The 18,432-nt window shown below is 65.8% G+C and overlaps 1 protein-coding gene across 1 annotated transcript in view; it reads right to left on the bottom strand.

Moving 5' to 3' along the window:
* Positions 1-18,016, bottom strand: part of NAV1 (neuron navigator 1) — a 78,686-nt gene extending 60,670 nt beyond the window's left edge. Inside the window, 3 exon segments of the mRNA XM_054181400.1 lie at positions 2,214-2,305; positions 2,689-3,300; positions 17,887-18,016. Of these exon segments, the coding sequence (XP_054037375.1) occupies positions 2,214-2,305; positions 2,689-3,275 (679 nt within the window). The 5' untranslated portion in view covers positions 3,276-3,300; positions 17,887-18,016.
* Positions 18,017-18,432: the final 416 nt, after the last annotated feature.

Raw genomic sequence — 18,432 nt, 5'->3', positions numbered from 1 at the left:
GCGGAGCGGGACGGGGTGGTGGGGAGGGAATTGAGCGGCGCGGCCCCACCTCGCTGCTCCGCCGCCGGCGGGACACTGCGAACCAGCGGAATGTCAGGGGCAAACAAAAAGGGCCCGCCCTCCTCCGCGCCCGGCTTGGCGCGGGTAAGGGGCGGGGCGCGCGCCCGCGGCCGGGAGGGAGGGGAGGGGGCGCGCGCGGCGGGGCGGGGCGAAGCCCCCGCCTCGCCCCGCCCCGCCGCGCGAGCCCCCTCCCTCCCCTCCGCGGGCGCGCGCCGCGCCCCGCCCCCCCCGGGTGCGGGACCCCGAGGCGATGCGGGACCCCCGGGGGTGCCGGGGGGGGGGAGCTTCACCCCGCATGGCCCCCCCGCGCGGTCAGAGCCTGCCCCCCGCCCCGTCCCGCAGGCCCCCCTTGCAGGCAGGGCCGTGGAGGTGGGCGAAGCCGAGGGGGGTGGGGGGCACGGCCCCCCCCCGCCCCCGTCCCGCCTGCCGCCGTCCCGCACCCAGCCCCAGGACGGCCAAAACTGCCCCGTTTCACCCCAAACGGTGCGGGAAGGGGCCGGGTGAGCCCCCCGAGGGACACTGTGGCCCCCCCCCCCCCAAACCCAGCGAGGCCTCTCCAGTGATCCGGGGAAATTAAGGTTGGGGGGGCGGGGGGGGGAAGAAGGGGGGAAGCGGGATCTGGTTATCATCATTTTTCATTAATTACCCGTCCCTCGGGAGGGGTGAATTAAGTCTATTTGGTGACCTCACGCGGGCTGCCATGGCAACCGCCGGAAAATATTGCATTAGAGCCCATCACTATGCTGCCGAGATAAGGAGCCGGAGGGCTGGGGGTGGCATGAGCACCCCCCCATAGCCCGGCCCCCCGCACAGTGGCACGGGCACCCCGGGTGATGCTGCGGAGCCCCGACATCACCCGGCCTGGATGGGCCACCAAAGAGTGCCCCCCTCCCCCCACAAAAAAAAGGGTGTTTTGCACCAAAAGGTGCTGCTGGGGCGGGATGGGTGCCCAAGCCGCCCTGCTGCACCCCAAAGCTGCTCGGAGGTTCGGGGGGGGCTGTTACAACCCCTCTCTGAGCTACGTGCTGTGGGTGCAGGGCCTACTGCGGGGGGCAAATTTAGGGGTGTCATGTCATTTTGGGGATGGCGGGGTGACCCGGGGCCTCCCAGTGTCCCCTGTCCCCTCCGGCCAGGCCCAACAGAGCCCCAGAAGGTGCCAGGGAACGAGGGAAAGGATCCGTCCCTTTCCCCAGCACCGAACCTGCCCTGCCTCATCCCGAAACCTGCCATCGGCAGCGGCGCTGGGCGCAGGCCAGGCTCGCTCCCCTCCTGCCTCCTCCCGCAAAATCCTCCCACTCGCTGCCGCCTTCAGTGCTTCCCAAATCGGGGCTCAGCCCTGAACCCCGTTACCCTCCGGCTGCGCAGCGGTGGTGCCGGGATCCCTCGGCAAAGCCGGGCTGTGCCGGGAGCCATGACGGCTCTGACCGACTTCTGTCCCTTCGAATCACCCGGCGATGCTCCCGGCTCTTTTTTTTCCCCCTTCCCTGCACATCCCTGGAGCATCCCGCCATCCTCCGCTGCCGCTGCCCTGGCAACCACCGCCCCAGCAGCCCCTCCAGCAGCCGCCCCCCCCCAGAATCTCCCCCCAAAGAGGGGACGGGGGTGTCCCCGACATGGCAGCGGGAGCTGGTATTGGGGCTCATTCACCCCCCCAAGAAAGGGGGTGTCCCCACGATGGGTGCGGGGAGCCAGTGGTTCCACAGCCCCCACCTCCGCACCGGCTCTCTACCAGCTCCTTGGAAATGGGTCATTCCTGAAGCTCGCCAGAAAACTGGGAAGAGGAGGGAAGGGAGCCAAGTGGGACGATGTCCTGGCGGCGTCACCAGAGGGGACAGTCGTCGTCCCCCCCAGTGGTGGAACCACTGCGGGGGACGCCGACGTGGCTCCTGCGCCCGGGTGAGGCCACGCCGATGGGAGCAGTTTTTTGGCCGCAGGGATCACTGGACGCGGCAGCGGCAGCTGCGTCGCTCCATGGGGAGTTGGGCACCTCCTGCCTGGGGGTTCCCTCCCCTGCCCCACTGACCTCCAGCCCTGGCTCCCGTTCCAGCATGGGTCTGCGGGGGTCTGAGCTCCGGCATAGCCTCTGCCCCCCGGCACGGTCCTGGCAGCCCCCGGCAGGACCCCCTCGTCCCCAGCAAACCCCCCAGACTCACTCAGGCGTCCAGCTTTGGGGTCAGGGCGCTCTGCAGGACTGGGGCACTTGTCACCCGGGTACGGGACCCTCTCCTCCTCCGCGTCCTGGAGCCTGGGGGCAGAGGAGGGGTGAGGGTGGGGGTGCATTGTGGGGTGCAGCCAGCTGAGGACCCCCAGGAGATGGAGACACGGTTCCTTGCGCTCTGCCAGGGTTTGGGGACAGTGGTCCCACGGCAGGGTGGGTCCCAGGGCACCCCACTCCCCACTGAGCCCATCCCCTGCCCCACGTCACCTCCCATGGGTGCCCCAGGAGCCCCCAGCACCTCAAACCCAGTGGGAACCCTCCTTCTGGGGCAGAGCCCCCAGATCCACCCCCCTCATTCCCCATGGCCACTCCCACCATGCCCACCTGCCTCCCCCTGTCCCTCTGTCACCATGTCCCCCTCTCCCCATGCCCCCCCCCCAGCCCCATGCCCCCCGTTCCCAGGGACTCACCGGTACTGGAAGGGTGCCACGGTGGCGGTGACTGGGTGGCTCTGCAGGGGGCCCGAGGAGAAGGTGATGGCCCCCGACCCGAACACAGGGCCCCTGCTCTGCAAGCCACCATGGGGCTCATCCCCCGTCCCTGCTGTGGCCACCCCACTGCCCTTCCCAGTGGACCCCCCTGGCCGCCCCCCACCCCTGCCCTGTGCTAGGGGAGCTTTGGGCAGCTCGGTGGGTTCCCCCACCCTGCCTGCCCCTCTCTTCCCGCTGCCAACTGCTTCTGGCCACCTCCCAGGGGACACCAGGGGTTTCGCCAGGGCTTTCTGCCCACCACGGGGGGACACGCCAGGGCTGCCCTCCCTGCTTATGGCTGGCTCGCGGCCGGCAGCTCTGCCAGCGCCTTTGGGCTTGAGGGTCTTGGGGCCAGAGATCGGCGCCTTCCCCAGTCGGGGGGATGGAGCTTCATGGGGGACGGGGGGCCCTGGTGTGCTCAGGGTGGCCGCAGCGTGTGTCTTGCCATGGGCCACGGCACGGGGCACCGGGATGGCGGAGGTGTAGTGGCTGCGGCTGGCGGGGTTGATGTTGGCCATCCCGTTCATCGTGGTGAGGCGGCTGCCGGCGAGGCTGTGGGGGGAGAGGAGGGGTGAGTGGGGCCTGGCACAGCAAGGGGGTGGGCGTGGGGAGGCACCCACCTCCCTTCAGCCATGCTGGACCCTGGTCTTGGCCCCCACCGACCATGGGTGCTCGATGTCCCCATCTTGGAAGGAGGCCATGGCATCCCACACCCCAGGGTGAGGACATACATGATGTCCCCCACAGGGATTCCTGGGGCCAGGGCACATGTGACATCGTCCCCCAGGGACCCTGTGCAGCACCATCCCCGTGTGCCCAGGTCCCTACAGCAGGTCCTGCAGCAAGGCCACATGGGCACAGACCAGGTAGGGCTGCACCACAGGCAGGATGGACCTCTCTTGGCCACCCAAAACCTCATCCTCACCCCCAAACCCACCTCCTGGTCATCCAAGACCAACTCCTGGTCATCTGAGACCATTTCCTGGCCACCAGAGACCATCTGATCACACAAGACCACCTTCCACTGGCACAAGGACCAGCTCTGTGACTATTCCTCAGGCCATGTTAGGTGTTTGAGCCCCATCTCTGCCCTCCCCACCCCCAGTGTCCCCCCATGTGGTGCCAACTGCCCCATCTCTCCATGCTCTCGCTCTCATCTTGCTCCACAGTGACTCTTCCTGGCACCATCACCCAGATGGTGCCCCACATCCCCTTGCCTTGGTGTTTCGCTCCGTGCGGATGAGGACGGGGACTCGGTCCACCACCTCGTCCAACCCAAGGCAGGCAGACAGGGCCAGTTTTGCCACCACTGGTGACAGGGACATCTGCACAGCTGCAGTGACTGGAGAAGTTCATCCCTCCTGCAGGCTTTGCCTGGGCAGGCAGAGCAGAGCTCAGCAAGAAAATCAGCTGTGGAGCAAAGCTCCATTTCCAACCACCCTGCAGCTCTCCAGGGAAAAAAAAAAAAATAAAACTCAAAAAAAAAAAGGTTTTCTCCAGGGTTTGGAGTGCTGGCTAGAAAGACAGTGTCTCCATGGGCGCCTGTGCCAGCCTCTGCCCCCATGCCCTGGTAGAGCTGCAGCGAACCGAAATTCAAACGGGCACTGGGTGCCACAAATCTCCCGGGACACAGAATTCGTGGTTGCTCCAGCATGGTTTCGCTCAGCCGCCTTGAAGGAAAACCTCTAAGGAGGGGAGCAGAAGCTTTTTGGGGTCCCCAAGCATCCTGGGGGACACCACCAGCTCCGGGTCAGCCACCGGCAGTCCCCGTCACCCCCGGGGGGGTTCCTCTCCCCCAGCGCTGGCTTCGGGCCGGGTGGGTGCAGCGAGCACAAGCGGGTCTTTGTGCGGCCGCTCCAGCGAGCGTGTTCGGGGCCGCGCTGGAGCCGAGCGAAGCCGTTCCCGGCGGGCTGGGGGCGACGCTGACGCCCAGGTACATACGGGGCCGCACACAAGCCGCTCTGTTTGCAGCCCGGGGCCGGCAGCTTGGCCGCCTTTCAAACCATCCGGCCAAGACAGAGCTTCTCCGGAGCTGGAGAAGGTTTCTTGGCAAGCCGTGGGGTGCAGGGGGACGGCTCCCGTCACCCCGATGGGAACAGCACCCAGCCTCAGCCCTGCACCCCTTGCGTCTCCCAGCAGAGGGTGTTGCATGAGCAAGTGTCCCAAAACACCCCATTCTGCTTCTTCCCCAAGCCCTACTCCCCCCAGGCTTTTGGGGGGCTGCAAAGACCGAGCCTTGCCCCACATCCCCCACAACGACACCCCCCCGGCGTGTCCCTGTCCCTGCCACAGGCAGCGCTGGGGTGAATGCACCCAAATTCCCCTTCGCCGGCCCCACATGAGCTGGATCACTTGACCGACAGAGCCATGGGGCACGGGGAGAAGGGCTGATGCAGCGCACAAGATCTGAGCATCACAGCGCCGACTCCAGCGCCAGCCGGGAGCTACAAAGGTCTTTTCATGGCAATTTTAATTAAGGGGAAGAGGGAACTGACACACACAGCTCTGGGCTTGCTCTTGCTGAAGCCTTTGAAATGGCCAGGGAGGTTTCCTCTCTCCCCACATCCCGCCTGAGACGTCTCTGCCTCTTCTCACTGTGACCATGGCCCCGAGTCGTGGCACCGGTGGATGGAGGAAGCCCCGGGACAAGGTGCTCGGGGTGGGTCTCTGGGACCGATCCATCCCCAAGCCGCTGTGTGGGGTGACGTGGAGCTGGGCACTAGGGCTCTGCCACCCCCGCGCTGGCAAATAGGTTCAGATCCGGCCCCCGTGGGCAACCGTGGCCCCCAGCGAGGGACGGCGCAGGGTGACGGAGCTGGGGTCTCGCCGGTGCTGAGCAAGGGCAGGACCTGCCCCAGGAGGCCCGTGCTGGCACCAGCCAGCACCCAAGGGTGCTGTGGGGCGGGCAGCAGGAGCCAGGTCGGGGCCGTGCAGGGCTTTCCCTGCACCCATGAGGTTTCCTTGTGCCTACAACAGTCAATCCTGGGAGCACGATGGCCAGGGCTCAGCACCCAGCACCCAGCACCCAGCACCAGCCAGGAGCTGGAGGCCAGCACATCCCCAGGACCACAACACTCCCAACCCCCTTTTTGCAGCCCACCCAGCAGCAAATCCCAGCAGCAATTGGCTCCCCCCGACCCTTCAGCCCTTTCCCAGGTTGTGCCCCACAACCCACGCTTACAAATCCCAATTCTGCACTTTTTTTCCCTCTCTTTAACCCAGCCCCTTGCCCCAGGAGCACTGTGCCTGGCGGCAGAGCGGTTCCCAGCCTTGAGCAGCAAAATACCTTCTGCAAATGCCAACGGGGTCAATCTTCCTCCCCCCCAAAGCGTGAGGATGCCCGGGATGGGGCCGAGAGCCAGCGAAGGTCCAGCCTCACTGACACGAGTGGTTAAACCGCCCTCCCCAACTCACCTATTTCACCCTTGAAGTCCCTGGCACAAACATCTCCAGCCCCGGGGGCTGCCGCCGGTGGGTTTTGTCCTAACACGGAGGCACGTCATCTGCCGCTGCCTCTATAAAGCTGGTCCCCAGCTCCTCGTCCACCAACTCAGAGGCAAAAAGAATTCATCTAGCTTTACACTTCACCAGCACCCTCTGAGCATCATCAGCGTGCAACACCCCTCCAGCCCTGCCTGCCCACTGGGCATGTGGCATTGGGGCTGTAACCAGGTTTTATAGATATTTTTTTTTCCAGTCTATTCACTTTGGATTTCCCTCTCGTGGACACAACTTCCATTTCTCCCCTCGGAGCCCACCAGCGGCCACTTGGCTGCGATGCCACGGCTGCAGCAGATGCCAAAGCTGCCACGTTGGCCACAAAAAAATCAATCCTCCTCTTGTGCTCGCAGGCTTGAGGTTTCCCAGGAGATGCCAATGCCTGCCGGGAACCGTCTCCTCCCCACAGCACACGCCCCGGGGGGTCCGAGGGTGCCCATCGCTTCGCTACACCCCGCTGGACGTGGGTGGCCCCTCCTCGGGCTTCACCCTGCTTTGGAGACACTGGGGGCTTCCCCGGGGCTGGGCAAGGGCAGATGTGGATGTGGCCCCACTCCCCGGGGCTGTAGCACCAGCCAGACCCTCGGGCTGGGGACCCGCACCCAGGGATGCCACCAAAGGGATAAACCAAAGCAACTCCCATCGAGTTCCTATTTCCCCCCCTCAGCCCCAGGAGGAGCCGCCCCAGCGCCCAGCAGCCCTCTGCTCATCCCATTATTTTATTAGCGAGCACAAACTAAAACCGTTCCCGGGAGAGATTCAACCCATTCTTCTTCCAAACAAATTCTTCCTTTGCCTCCAGTTTGATTTACACCCCACCCAAACTCTGCCCCGGGGACCGGGTCCCTCCCAGCATGTGCCCCACGTGCCGCGGTGGCAGGGGAGTGGGCGAGCGCCGTGTCACGCTGCGTCACGCTGGTGTCCCGCCACCGCTTCACCCGGCTAAAGCAGGTTACGGCTTGACCTAGATAGACATGGGCGGCTCCTTTGCAATTAGCTTGAAAGGGAAACGACTTTCTCCTTTAATGCAGCCCGGCTGCAGGGCCTCCATGTCCCCGGAGCAGCACTCGGGAACCGGCTGTCGCTTGCCCTGCAGGTAACATGAGCACCAGAAATTTGCACCCAATGATTTAATTTTGGAACTTCCAGCCGCCAGGTGGGTGTTGGGCCCCGTCCCCACCCCCAGTACCCAGCTTGGGATCGTTGCGTCCCGTGGTGGTAGAAAGCAGCAAATACGCACGAGGTATTATAGCACCAGGGGATACTCTGGAGAAGCCGCGGCAGTGCTGGGGCGGCAGAGCCCTGCCTGGGTGCCGGGGCTGAGCCTCCCCGGGCAGCCGGAGATTCTCGCCTCCCGGCCGGGGGGAGAATGCTCGTCCCCGCTACCTCCAGAGCTCAGGTCTGGAGCGCCGGGCCAGTATGTACTGCCCCAGCACTAAACTCAAGTTTTCCCTGAATTAAAGACTTTTAAGCCCAGAGACGAGGTGGTTTCTGATCCCTTTAGATGATGCCATCCATAGAAACACGGGTGTTTGTATTGAAGGGAAATGAAACAGCCTTGGCCAAGCCGCGTCCTTCATCCCAGGACAAACACAACCCAGCACATCCCTGAGGGCATCTCTTTCAAAGAGGCATCTGTTGTGCTCGGAGCTTGAGCTAATTCCTCTGCCTGGTGTCCAAATGCATCTCACACGTGCGATTTCAGCAGCCAGAAATTAATACGGCGATCTGGAGCCCAAGTCTCATTTCATGTCCCCGTTTCCCATGTGAAGGGTCACTGGAGCACCCCCAGCAGCGCAGCAGATCCGTGCTGGAGCCCTCCATCCCCCGAGAGAGCTGGAAACAGACACTCCCCCTGGCTCTTGGCCCTCCCGGCCCCACGGGGGCTGCGCTGCTCCCGACCCTGCCCTGGGGCTACACCACAGGGCCAAACCCCTGGCTCCTCCATGATGCCCCAGAAGGATCCAACCTCCAGCTCTCCTGTGGTCTCACAAGAATGGCTAACAGCTCTGCAAGGGTTTCACTTGGCTCCCAAAGAATTTTGGGGTGACTTTTACGAAGCAGATTAAATTAACTTCTTTCTTATCGCTTGCAGTTGAGGGATCCCTGCTGGGGGTAAAACTCTGCCAACACCCCTGGGATAATTGTGGCAGGAGTCTGAGCGTGAACACTTAGTGATGCAAAAAGGTATTAAACCCTTCAGCCTCTGCTGGCGTCTTGCTGCCGCTCCGTGCCTCAGTTTCCCCATCCTGACACAGCCTCTGCTAGGGGTGAGAGAGCTGAAACTAGGCTGATAATTAGGAATTAAGGAGGACAGATCCTTCCCGGGGTGTGCCAGGCTGCATAGCAGCTCTGTAAATTGGGAACCGTTCTTGAGACACCTGTGGGACCGGCAGCACAGAGCACCGGGGGCTGCCGCAGAGCCGGCTGTGCCAGATGTCCCTGCAGAGATGCTCAGGGCTCCAAAGCATCCTCCATTTTTAAGGGGGAGGAGGGAGGGGGCAGCCCAGGGGCAAACCCCAGGGTGTGAACGGCCCGAGGAGCTGAGCCTGTGCTAAGGGACGGATCCTGGCGCCGTGACACGGCTGCCCCTCGAAGCTGCCGCGTGCCCCTCGCAGCCCTGCGCAGGATCCGGCCCTGGGCTGCCTTCAGGGATGGCTGTGCTCCAGCGCGGCCTCCTCTCCGGCACGCTCGGGAAGGATGACAAAGAAAAGGCTCCTTGTGACACAAGGGACATAAAACTTTCCTAAGAGAAACAGAGGGAGCGGGGGCAGAAAGGAGCCTTCAGAGGAGAACAAGCTGCCGATTCAGCCGCCAGCCCCATCCCTCCAGCCCCTGTGCCCCGGCCAGGACCCGGCCTGCCCACCAACCCGTGTCACTGCTTGGGACATTGCCACCACCCGCAATGCCGGGGCCCTGGGCTGGGTCCTTCCCCAGGGAGGTCCCACTGGTCCCCTCTCCCAGCCCCTCCAAAGGGCCAATGCCGGTGGTGGCATTGCCGGTGGTGGCCAATGCTGGCGGGTGATGGCCCAGGCTGGGCACAGTCAGTTGGATCTCCTGGGTACAGGTGGCAGAGGGGCAAGTGGGTGGGAGAGGAGCCCCGGTAGCCCCAGCTCTGCCTGCCCTGGCTGGCTGTTTCCCCCCAGCATGATGCTGCGGGCTCTGGGAGCTGCTGAGAGACGATCTGCGGGCTGGGGCGGGAGGAGAAGGGCAGAAACTGCCTGTTGTCAGAGCAGAGATGCCCAGCCCCGTAGCCACAGCACTAATCTCTGCTTTAGCCACTCCACACCAATCCCATTAGGCATTTAACCCACTTGAATAAAACCTTGCTCTGAGCAAAGTTTAGGACTCAGATGGACTGACTGCAGCAGCCTCTGCCACCAAAAGCCCCGTATGCAGCAGTGAAGTCGGGCCTGGAGTCTGCCCAGGCTGGGCTCTGCCTGGCACAAATCCTGCTGCGGGGACGAGGATGGACACACCAGGGCTGGGACAGACCCCGGGACCTGTGCAAGGGTCTGTGCAAGGAGCCCCCATGCCGAAGGCCTCTCCTGGCCGTGGCGTCTGGGGCTGTCCCGGCTCCCTGTGGCACAGGCCACATGTCTGGTTTCCCCATGGCCCTTCCGCGTCCCACCATCCCGTCCCCACCTCGCAGGTCTGTCACTGAGGCAGCCTGAGCGCGGCGGGCATGATGCCCCCTCAGCCGGGGCAACCGGGGACCCCGCGGGGGGCTGGGGGCAGAGGTGTCCCCCCGCCGGGCTGGATCCCCCGTGGGGGAACATCGGGGCTGCCTGGTGCCGGCTCGGGGCGGAGGAACCCGCCCCGACCCCCGGCCCCGACCCGCCGGGGCAGCCGCCAGGGCCGGGGGACGGCGGGGGCCGCGGGGGCCGCAGCGGCCCCGCCGCGCCGGGGACGTTCAGGAGGCGCCGGTGCTGGACAGCTCCGCCCCGCCGCCCGCGGCCCCGGCCCCCCGGGCCGTGTCACCCCCCCCGGGCCGTGTCACCCCCCCCGGGCCGCTGTCGTCCCCCCACCGGTACTAGCCCCCCGGCCCATGTCACCCCCCGCCCCGCGTCGGTGTCACACACACCCCCCCTCCGCCCCGTGTCACCCCCCCCAGCCGGTATCAGCCCCCCGGGGCTGTGTCACCCCCGACCCCGACCCAGTACCCTCCTCCCAGCCTGTGCCACCCCCCTGGGTCAGTGTCACTCACACCCCTCCGCCCCGTACCGCCCCCCCGCCCGGTGTCACCCCCCCACCCGGTACCGATCCACCAGTCCATGTCTGCCCTTTCCAGCTGATACCAGCCCCCCGAGCCGGTATTCGCCGCCCTCCCCCCCGCCCCGGGCCACTGTCATCCATTCCCCGGACGGTGTCATCTCCCCCCTGGCCAGTGTCACCCCCCCCAGCCGATGTCACCCCCCGGCCCGTGTTACCCCTCCATCCCGTGGTGCCTGTCCCTGACCTGCGGTGCCTGTCCCCGTTGGGCCACCACTGCCTGCCCGGGGCCAGCAGAGCAAGTCCCCCGGGGGCCAGCTCAGCTCCTCCGGGGTCACTCGGCCCCTCCGTCCTGCGGCTGCCTGTCTGGGGCCGGTCCCATCTGTCCAGAGCCTGGTGCCATCTGTCCCCCCAGCAGCGCTGCCTGTCATCCCCCAGTGTCTCCAGCACCCTTGGGGACCAAGGTGGGGCTGCCCTGCCATGGGGTGACACCCTGCTGAATGTCCTGCGGCAAAGATCCACCCGGGAGAAGGGTTTGGGTTGTGCTTGGGGGTCTCCCGCTCCCTGTGGCTCCCCTGCTACCCCCGTGCCACCCAACAAGAAAAGGCATGAAGCCATCAGCAGAGCCCAGGGTTCCTTCAGCATCCAGCACTGTGGCCAAAAAGCAACATCTCCTATTGCATCTCCTAAGGGATTGAAAACCTCCCCAAAACCTCCCCAAAACTTCAGTGCTGCCACGGGGCTGAGGATCCCCCCCGCCACATCCTGGCTGGATCAAGCCCTTGGCCAGGAACCGTCCCGCAGCCCAGGTGCAGGCACTCGGATGGGTGACATTCGGATAAACTTCTGTCTGGGCCAAAACTCCCTGAAGCCGATTGCATCATTTATTTAGCCCCAAGTTCCTGCCGCATCACGGGCCTGGCCCTTTGCTCCCGGGATTTTTGAGCAAGAGCAGATGTCGCAGCGTCTGCGTCCGCCTCCGCCGCCGCCGCCGTGCGGAAACGACCCCCCCCAGCCCTCAGCCCTTGAAACCTGGAAGCCCCCGATGCGTTTTGGCTTCGCTGACGGGAGAGGCAGCTGCGTGGCAGGGCTGCGAAATGCATTAACTCAGCAGATGCCGTCGCGTTCGCACACGTACGTGTGCGGTGGGATGGTCGGGGGGAGCTGGGCTTGTCTTCCCCCCTCCCAGGCGGTGCATCCCCGGCATCCCCAGCGCTCGCTGACACACGCTCGCTGCCTGTCTGGCTCCATCCAACAATCAGCTCTCCAAGCCCACAGTGGGGTATTTGGGCTACCCAAAAAAAGTCTTTTTTTCCCCCCAAAGCAGGGTAAGGATTTAAAAAACACTGCAGGGAGCGTGGGGTGGGTGGGGACACAGCAAAGGGTTGGGCACAACACGGCCCAAAGTGGGAGCTTGAACCCCCAGAGCTGAGACTCAGAGCTTGGGCTGATGTGCCATCGCTGCTGAGCTCCAAGCTCATTTTTAGATGCCAAAACTGCTTCGGGTGATGAAAGTCATGAGGAAAAGTCAGCTCATGGCTCCGATTCCCAACTGAGCCCCCCAGTCCCACCAGTACAGACCATTCCCGCCACAAGCAAACCTACCCTGTCTGGTCTTACCTGGGCAAGCGGGACGAGATCTCCCCTCAGCCTGACAATCCCTCACACAATAAACAGACCCTGGCCTTGCAGCCAGGACTCTTCCCGGCAGCGTTCACCCCGAGAGCCCCAGTGGCACCCCGAGGGGTTTCCCTTGGGACAACCGGGTGTTTGCAATGGAAAGCAAAAGCCGCAGGGGAGCCCTTAATGGGATGAGTGGATTTTCCAGTGAGCTGCAAATCTGCGGTGGCTGCTGGCAAACACCGTCCTGCTCCGGTCTTGCGGGGCGGGGGGGAGGGGGGGGGTTGCAGCAGTCCCGGCTCTGAGCTTGAGCAGGCAGGCTGCCCCCCCTGCCACCGCTGCCAGCCTCTACCCCCCATCCCTGGGGTTTATCAGAACAACCCTAAGCGTGTCCCTGATGCTGATGTCCCCAAAGAGCCGAGGACTGACATGTAGGTGTGTGGCTGGAAGACACGGGCAGGGGCTGGCAGTGCCCCCCCCCCCCGCCCAGTACCTCCACAGCAGCCCCAGAACTCTGGTCCCACCACCCTCTTACACCTGGAATTAAACCTCCCACCACCAAGGGATGCAGCTAATGCAGCCGCCATGGGTCCATCACACCCAGAGCGTGCCTGGCTTTCCCAGAGGGGAGCCCGAGCATCCCTCCAGCACCTATTGAGCACCCCTCCAGCACCCCTCCAGCACCCCTCCAGCACCCCTCCAGCACCCCTCCAGCATCCCGCCTGCCTGCAGCAAGCGACCCACGCGAGGGTTGGCAGCACTCCTGCCCTCCCCCTCGCCCACCCGTGGTGCATATCCCCTGGGATGGACACCCCGGCGGGAAGCCGAGTTCCCGGGGGCCAGCAGCGCGGGCGGGTGCAGAGCCCAGCGGGGCGAGGGGCAGGGGAGGAGATGGGGAAGGGGTGGAGGAGAAGCCGGGACTTATCGCTGGGCCCTGAGCAGGGGGAGTTTCCGCTGCCGGAGGTGACGCCGCCCGGCCACATCCGCATGGGCCCCGCGGCCGTGTCCGGTGGGAGCCGAGGATGAGGATGGGGGACAAGCACAAACCCGGCTCCTCCAGCTCCCACCTCCGCTCCTCCGTGGGAGTGGGGGAACCCAGGGAATCTGGGAAACTACTGGGAAGTGTTAACTCAAGTGCCGGCTCCCACCCCAAACCTGCTCCCCACAGCACAGCCGAGACCTTCGGAGCCCAATTCCCACATCCTGGTGGTGAGAGGATGCCAGGCCACCAGTCCCACTGCCCCAGCCAGCTCTGGGGATGGGTGGCTTGCCCCCACCTGTCCCCTTCCCATGGGACAACCTGGGGCACCCCAACCCCTGGTGCCTGCAGGGCAGCACCCGGGCTCATGGCTTCATCCCCTCCGTGGCCAAATCCTGCCCTGGCGCACAGCTGGCGTGAAAGGCAGCTCCTGCAGCAGGGGCATGGCCGCGGCCGGCCCCAAACGAGGGAGCCGCGGTGTAAATCACAGCAGGTCAAAGCACTGGTGGGTGCCGGAGGATGGTGTCACCACGTTTACATGGTGGCAGGAGCCAGGGTGGGTGGCATTGGGACGTGCTGCCAAACCTTTCAGGGAAAGGGGTTTGCAGGATGCGACCCTGCAATGAAGTGACATGCAGCCACTGCGGGTGCTCACGGGAACCCAGCACTGAGATGGGGTGACCCAGAGCCCCCCAAAATAGCCCCAGGGGACAGCGATGATGCTGCAGGTGGTTCGGGGGCTGCACTAGGATGGGCATTGACCAGGCAAGCTCAGAGCAGCGCGGGGGAGACCAATCCCACAGCCAGAGGTGGCTTCATCCCAGCTCTTGCCCCCCACATCTCTCCCATCCCCCCGGGACAGAGCAAATCTCCAACCCCCTCCTCGCGTCACTCAGCCGGGACATCTGCCCCCGGTGAACAAAAATCCTGCCTTCTCCACTTACTGTCACTTCCCGTGGCGGTGGATGCCAAGTGCTGGGGGCTCCTCCAGCCCCTCTCCCCCCCAGCATCCCCCACTCCGGCCATTCCCCTCCCAACCAGTTAATCCGGCAGCAGTGCCCCATGTCCATATCACCGCCCAGACCCCACGGCATGGCCGGGCACAAAGCTCGTTAGAAGTTTCTTGCTAACGAGCAGGGTTCAGGCCATGCCAGCAAATGCACCGGGGAAGCCGTCGGAGCCCACTGGGACAGGTTGGTGGCTGATCTGTCACCTGGAAGCGTTCGAGCAGGACCCACGGGTGTTGGCAAACTGCCATCTGCCTGCAGCCCGTGCCTCAGTTTCCCCAGGTGCTGCCATTGGCCTCGTCACCGCCTGCAGCCACCGACTGCCCTGGCAGGTCCCGTCTCCCCAGAGTGTGTTCCTGGGGGCTGGCACTCCTCTGGGTTTGGTTAGGGCTTGGGGACTGACCCTGCCCAGAGGGGACAGGCTGGTGACGTGAGCTGAGGTTTCCCTGGGGACACGCGGGGTGGCAGGCAGAGCCAGCGTAGTCCCAGCTGCCCCGTCCCTGGGGACCCAACACCGTCACCGCCTGATTTCTCCCTGCATGGGGCACAAAGGGCTGTGAGAGCCCAGAGGGTGCTGTCCCCAGTGTCACCCCAGCCAGGTGATGGGGACTGTCACCCATTTGCCAGCAGTATGGTGGAGGGGGGTCATGAGAACAGATGCTGAGGACTCCCATCCCATACTGGTGTCCCCATCCCAGGCTGATGTCCCCATCCCATGCTGGTGTCCCCATCCTGCGCTGGTATCCCCATCCCAGGCCAATGTCTCCAGCCCAGGCTGATGTCCCCCTCTCACTTTGCTGGCGCTGGAGCTCGTCAGAACCCCCAGGGAGCGAGTGCAGTTGAGGGGACATGTCCCACTGGGTCAGTGAGCACAAATGGCTCTGCGAGGGTCACGGCCATGGCTAGGGTCCCCACAGCACCAGCTCCAGCTCTCCCAGCTCCACATGGATCCTGGTCCAGCCAGGAAGGAGGAACATGGACCCAGGGTACGCGCCTGTCAGGTGCCTGAGCCTGGTGGCGCTGGGGACCGGACGGGGAGCCCAAGCCTGGTGGCATCACGTCCCATCCCCACGACGGCTCCGGTCAGGCCCAACGGTGGGTCGGTGGCTCGGCCGGGGGCTCCAGCAGCCAGCCCAGCCGGGGGCCCCGGGGGCTGCGGTGGCCCAGCGGGTGTCAGGGCTCTGGACAGCCCCAGGCTCAGCGGCTGCACCCCGAGTACCAGCCTGGGGGAGTCACCTGCCCCCCCGGCCCGTCTGCCCCTGGCCCAGGCCCTGCATCCCCCGCTCCGGGCCGGGGCCCCGCTCCCGTCCGCAGCCGGAAACACCTTTTTCCTGTCCGTGGGGCTGCAGCGTGGGGGGGCGGCAGGAAAAAACCTCGTGTCTCGGCGGGTTATTTATAACCTGCTGCCAGCGAGGCCGGCCGGATCGCCCGCAGCGTCCCCACTTGCACCCCGAGCCCTGATCCAGCCCCATCCCCATCCCTGTTCCCATCCCCATCCCCCTCCCTGTCCCCATCCCCGTCTCCGTCCCCATCCCTATCCTACCCCCATCCCTGTCCCCATTCCCATCCCATCCCAGTCCTCGTCCCCATCCCATCCCTTTCCCTGACCTCGACCCCTTCCCCACACCCCAAGACTCAGCCTGGGGACCCCCTTAGCAGAAGGAGGAGGCCCAAATCCTGCCTCGGGGACGTCATTCCCCTCCCAACCAACACCAGATCACTCCGCCCCACGGTCCCCATCCCACCCCGTCTCCCCCAGTTCAGACCCACCCTGGCCCCTCAGGAGCTGTGCTGGGGATGTGCTGCGGGGCCGGATCCAGCCCATACCCAACATCCCACCGGCTTTTTGCCCCATCCAGTCCCTGGCAGGAGGGAAACCCACAGGAAAACACGGGGGGAAACTGAGGCAGGGGGCTGGCAGGGCGAGGAGGGCGAGGAGGCGGTGCGCTCGCGCGATGATGCCAGGGCCACGGGGAGCTGACGGGGGCGTGTGCGGGCAGAGCAGGCAGCCCTTGCCCACCCGTGGGGGCGGCGGGCAGCCCTGCACCCCCACGGCACGGCTTGGGCAGTTACTCAGCGCTGCAAAATGACTCAGCCAGGATCCGGCCGGGCCAGCCGGGATTTCCTGACTCAGCTTCCCCGGCTGCAAAACTGGGGGGGTCCAACCCCACCTTACAACAGCACGGACACAAACACACCCTGTGGGGGAGGGCTGAATGGGGGGCTCCCCCCATCCCTGTGACCCCCTTGGGAGCACCCGGACACTCTCTGGCACCGGGGATGATGGAGTGAGCAGCTACGGCAAAGCCCTGGGGAGCGCGGGCAGCGCCCCGGCAGCCGTGGGTAAACCCTGCCTGCGCGGGGGCACGCACTTGCCCACTTCAGGCTGGGCAGGGGCATCCGGCAAGGACGGCTGCGGGATCGGCAGCCCAGCACACCCAGGCTCCCTGGCTCTTCTCCCAGTTGTTTTTTTCCTAGGTGCAATCCGGGAAAACAGGAGCCCTGGTGCACGCACACTTCACCACGGGGTGACGGCACATTAATGTCCCATGGGGGACACGGCCCGTGCCAAAGTCACCTTTAATTTTTCCCCGTGTGCCGTGCCAACCCGGTTTGGCTGCAGTGCCGGGTGAAGCTGGGCTGCAACACCACCGGCTTCACGGGAGCCATCCCGCACAGGGCCTGAGGATGCTCCACCACCCCGGGGATGCTCGGCCACCCCAGACACCCCAGTCACGGTGGCCGAGCATCCCCGGGGTGGGGGAGCATCCCTGGGGTGGCCGAGCACCCAGCAGGGAGAAGCCACCAGGTCCCCGGCCCCTTTGCTGTCAGTGAAACCAGCATTTTAAAGAAAGCCGAAGTCCCCCCTGCCCTCCCTGCTGTCCCCACGCTGGAGCATCTGGAGCTGCACGGCCCTGGGCACCCATCCAGGGACCACCCATGGGTGCCTGTGGCCCCCTAGCACCTTCCTGTGCCCGAAATGAGGGCAGACACCACAGGCTGCTGGCACCGACCTGCTCTGCCTGTGGAAAGGGGCTGTGGGGCAGCATGACGCACGTTGTCCCACCCCAGGCCAGCTCTCTGGAGAACCACCACCCATTTCAGCAGCCCCTGTGCCTCAGTTTCCCCCCACCCTGCCCCCGGTCACCCTTTGTGGGCACTGCTGCCCTCCCCGGGGCTGGTTTGGGGACACAAGGCAGGAGCTGCCAGCACCGGCACCGGCCTCCAGCACCGCAGAGGCTTCCCGCAGCCCCCCCATGGGGACGGGGGTGTCTGGGGGACATTGGGGGGCACTGGGACACGGTGGGACAGCGTTGTCAGCCCGGACACACTTCTCCTGGGGCCACCCCCGCTGCGGCTCCCACTGCTGAAACAGGGTCCCCGCGGAGAGTTGGGGACATTGGGGGGCACAGGGGAGGGGACACGGAGGGGCTGCCCCAAGCGTCAGGTGGCGCCAACCCCCACAGCCGCTGCCTGTCACCCCCAGTCCCCGCCAGGGTGTCCCCCGTGTCACCGCTGGTCCCCGCAGCATGACCACAGCACCTCGGTGCCCAGCGGGGTGCCCCCCATCATCTGCCGTCCCCAGCGGGCTGTCCCCCGTGTCTCTCCGGTCCCCGACGGGGAAACCCGGCACCAGCGATCCCCACCAGCATGTCCCCTCTGTCACCGCCGGTCCCCGCAGGATGTCCCACATCACCCCCGGTCCCCGGCCGTGTGTCCCCGTGTGTCCCCGTCCCGCCGCCCGCCCCCGGTCCCCCCGGGATGTCCCCCCCGCCCCGGAGCCCCCGCGGGGCAGAGCCCGGCGGCTGCCGCCGCACTCACCGCTCGCTGCGCCCCGTCCCGCCCCGGGCAGCGCCCGGTGCCGCCGCCGGTCGCGGACTGACGGAGCGACCGAGGGACCCCGCGCCGGGCCGGGGGAGGAGTCGCGCAGGCCCGTGCCCGGCCCCGCCGCTCCGGCCGCCCGGGGGTGCCCGCCCCCGGCTCCCGGTCCCCCGGTCCCCCGTCCCCCGGCACGGAAAGGCGGGTGCGGGGCCGCCCCTGCCCCGCTCGGTCCCTCCGGGGAGGCCCCGCCCGGCCTCGGCCCCCCCCCGCCCCCGGTGCCGCTCTCGGGTGCCGGGACGCGGCGCCTGGAGCCGGCGGCGAAGCTTGAGCCGGGGATCCCCCACGGACACTCCCCCCCGGGTCCCCCAGGGATCCCCCTGCCCCATGGACACCCCCCACCCCCGGATCCCCCCCCCCGGTTCCGCATGGATCCCCCCTGACCCATGGCTTCCCCACTAGATCCCCTCATAGACCCTAAATCCCCCACCCCCCACCCCCGGATCTCCCCACGGACACCCCCCCCCCCCCGGAACTCTCCTCCGGATC

This window comes from Rissa tridactyla, chromosome 21 (assembly GCF_028500815.1).
Source record: "Rissa tridactyla isolate bRisTri1 chromosome 21, bRisTri1.patW.cur.20221130, whole genome shotgun sequence".
NCBI classification, from domain to species: domain Eukaryota; kingdom Metazoa; phylum Chordata; class Aves; order Charadriiformes; family Laridae; genus Rissa; species Rissa tridactyla.
Note: the sequence above shows the minus strand (reverse complement) of the source record. Positions and strands in the feature narration are given on the sequence as shown.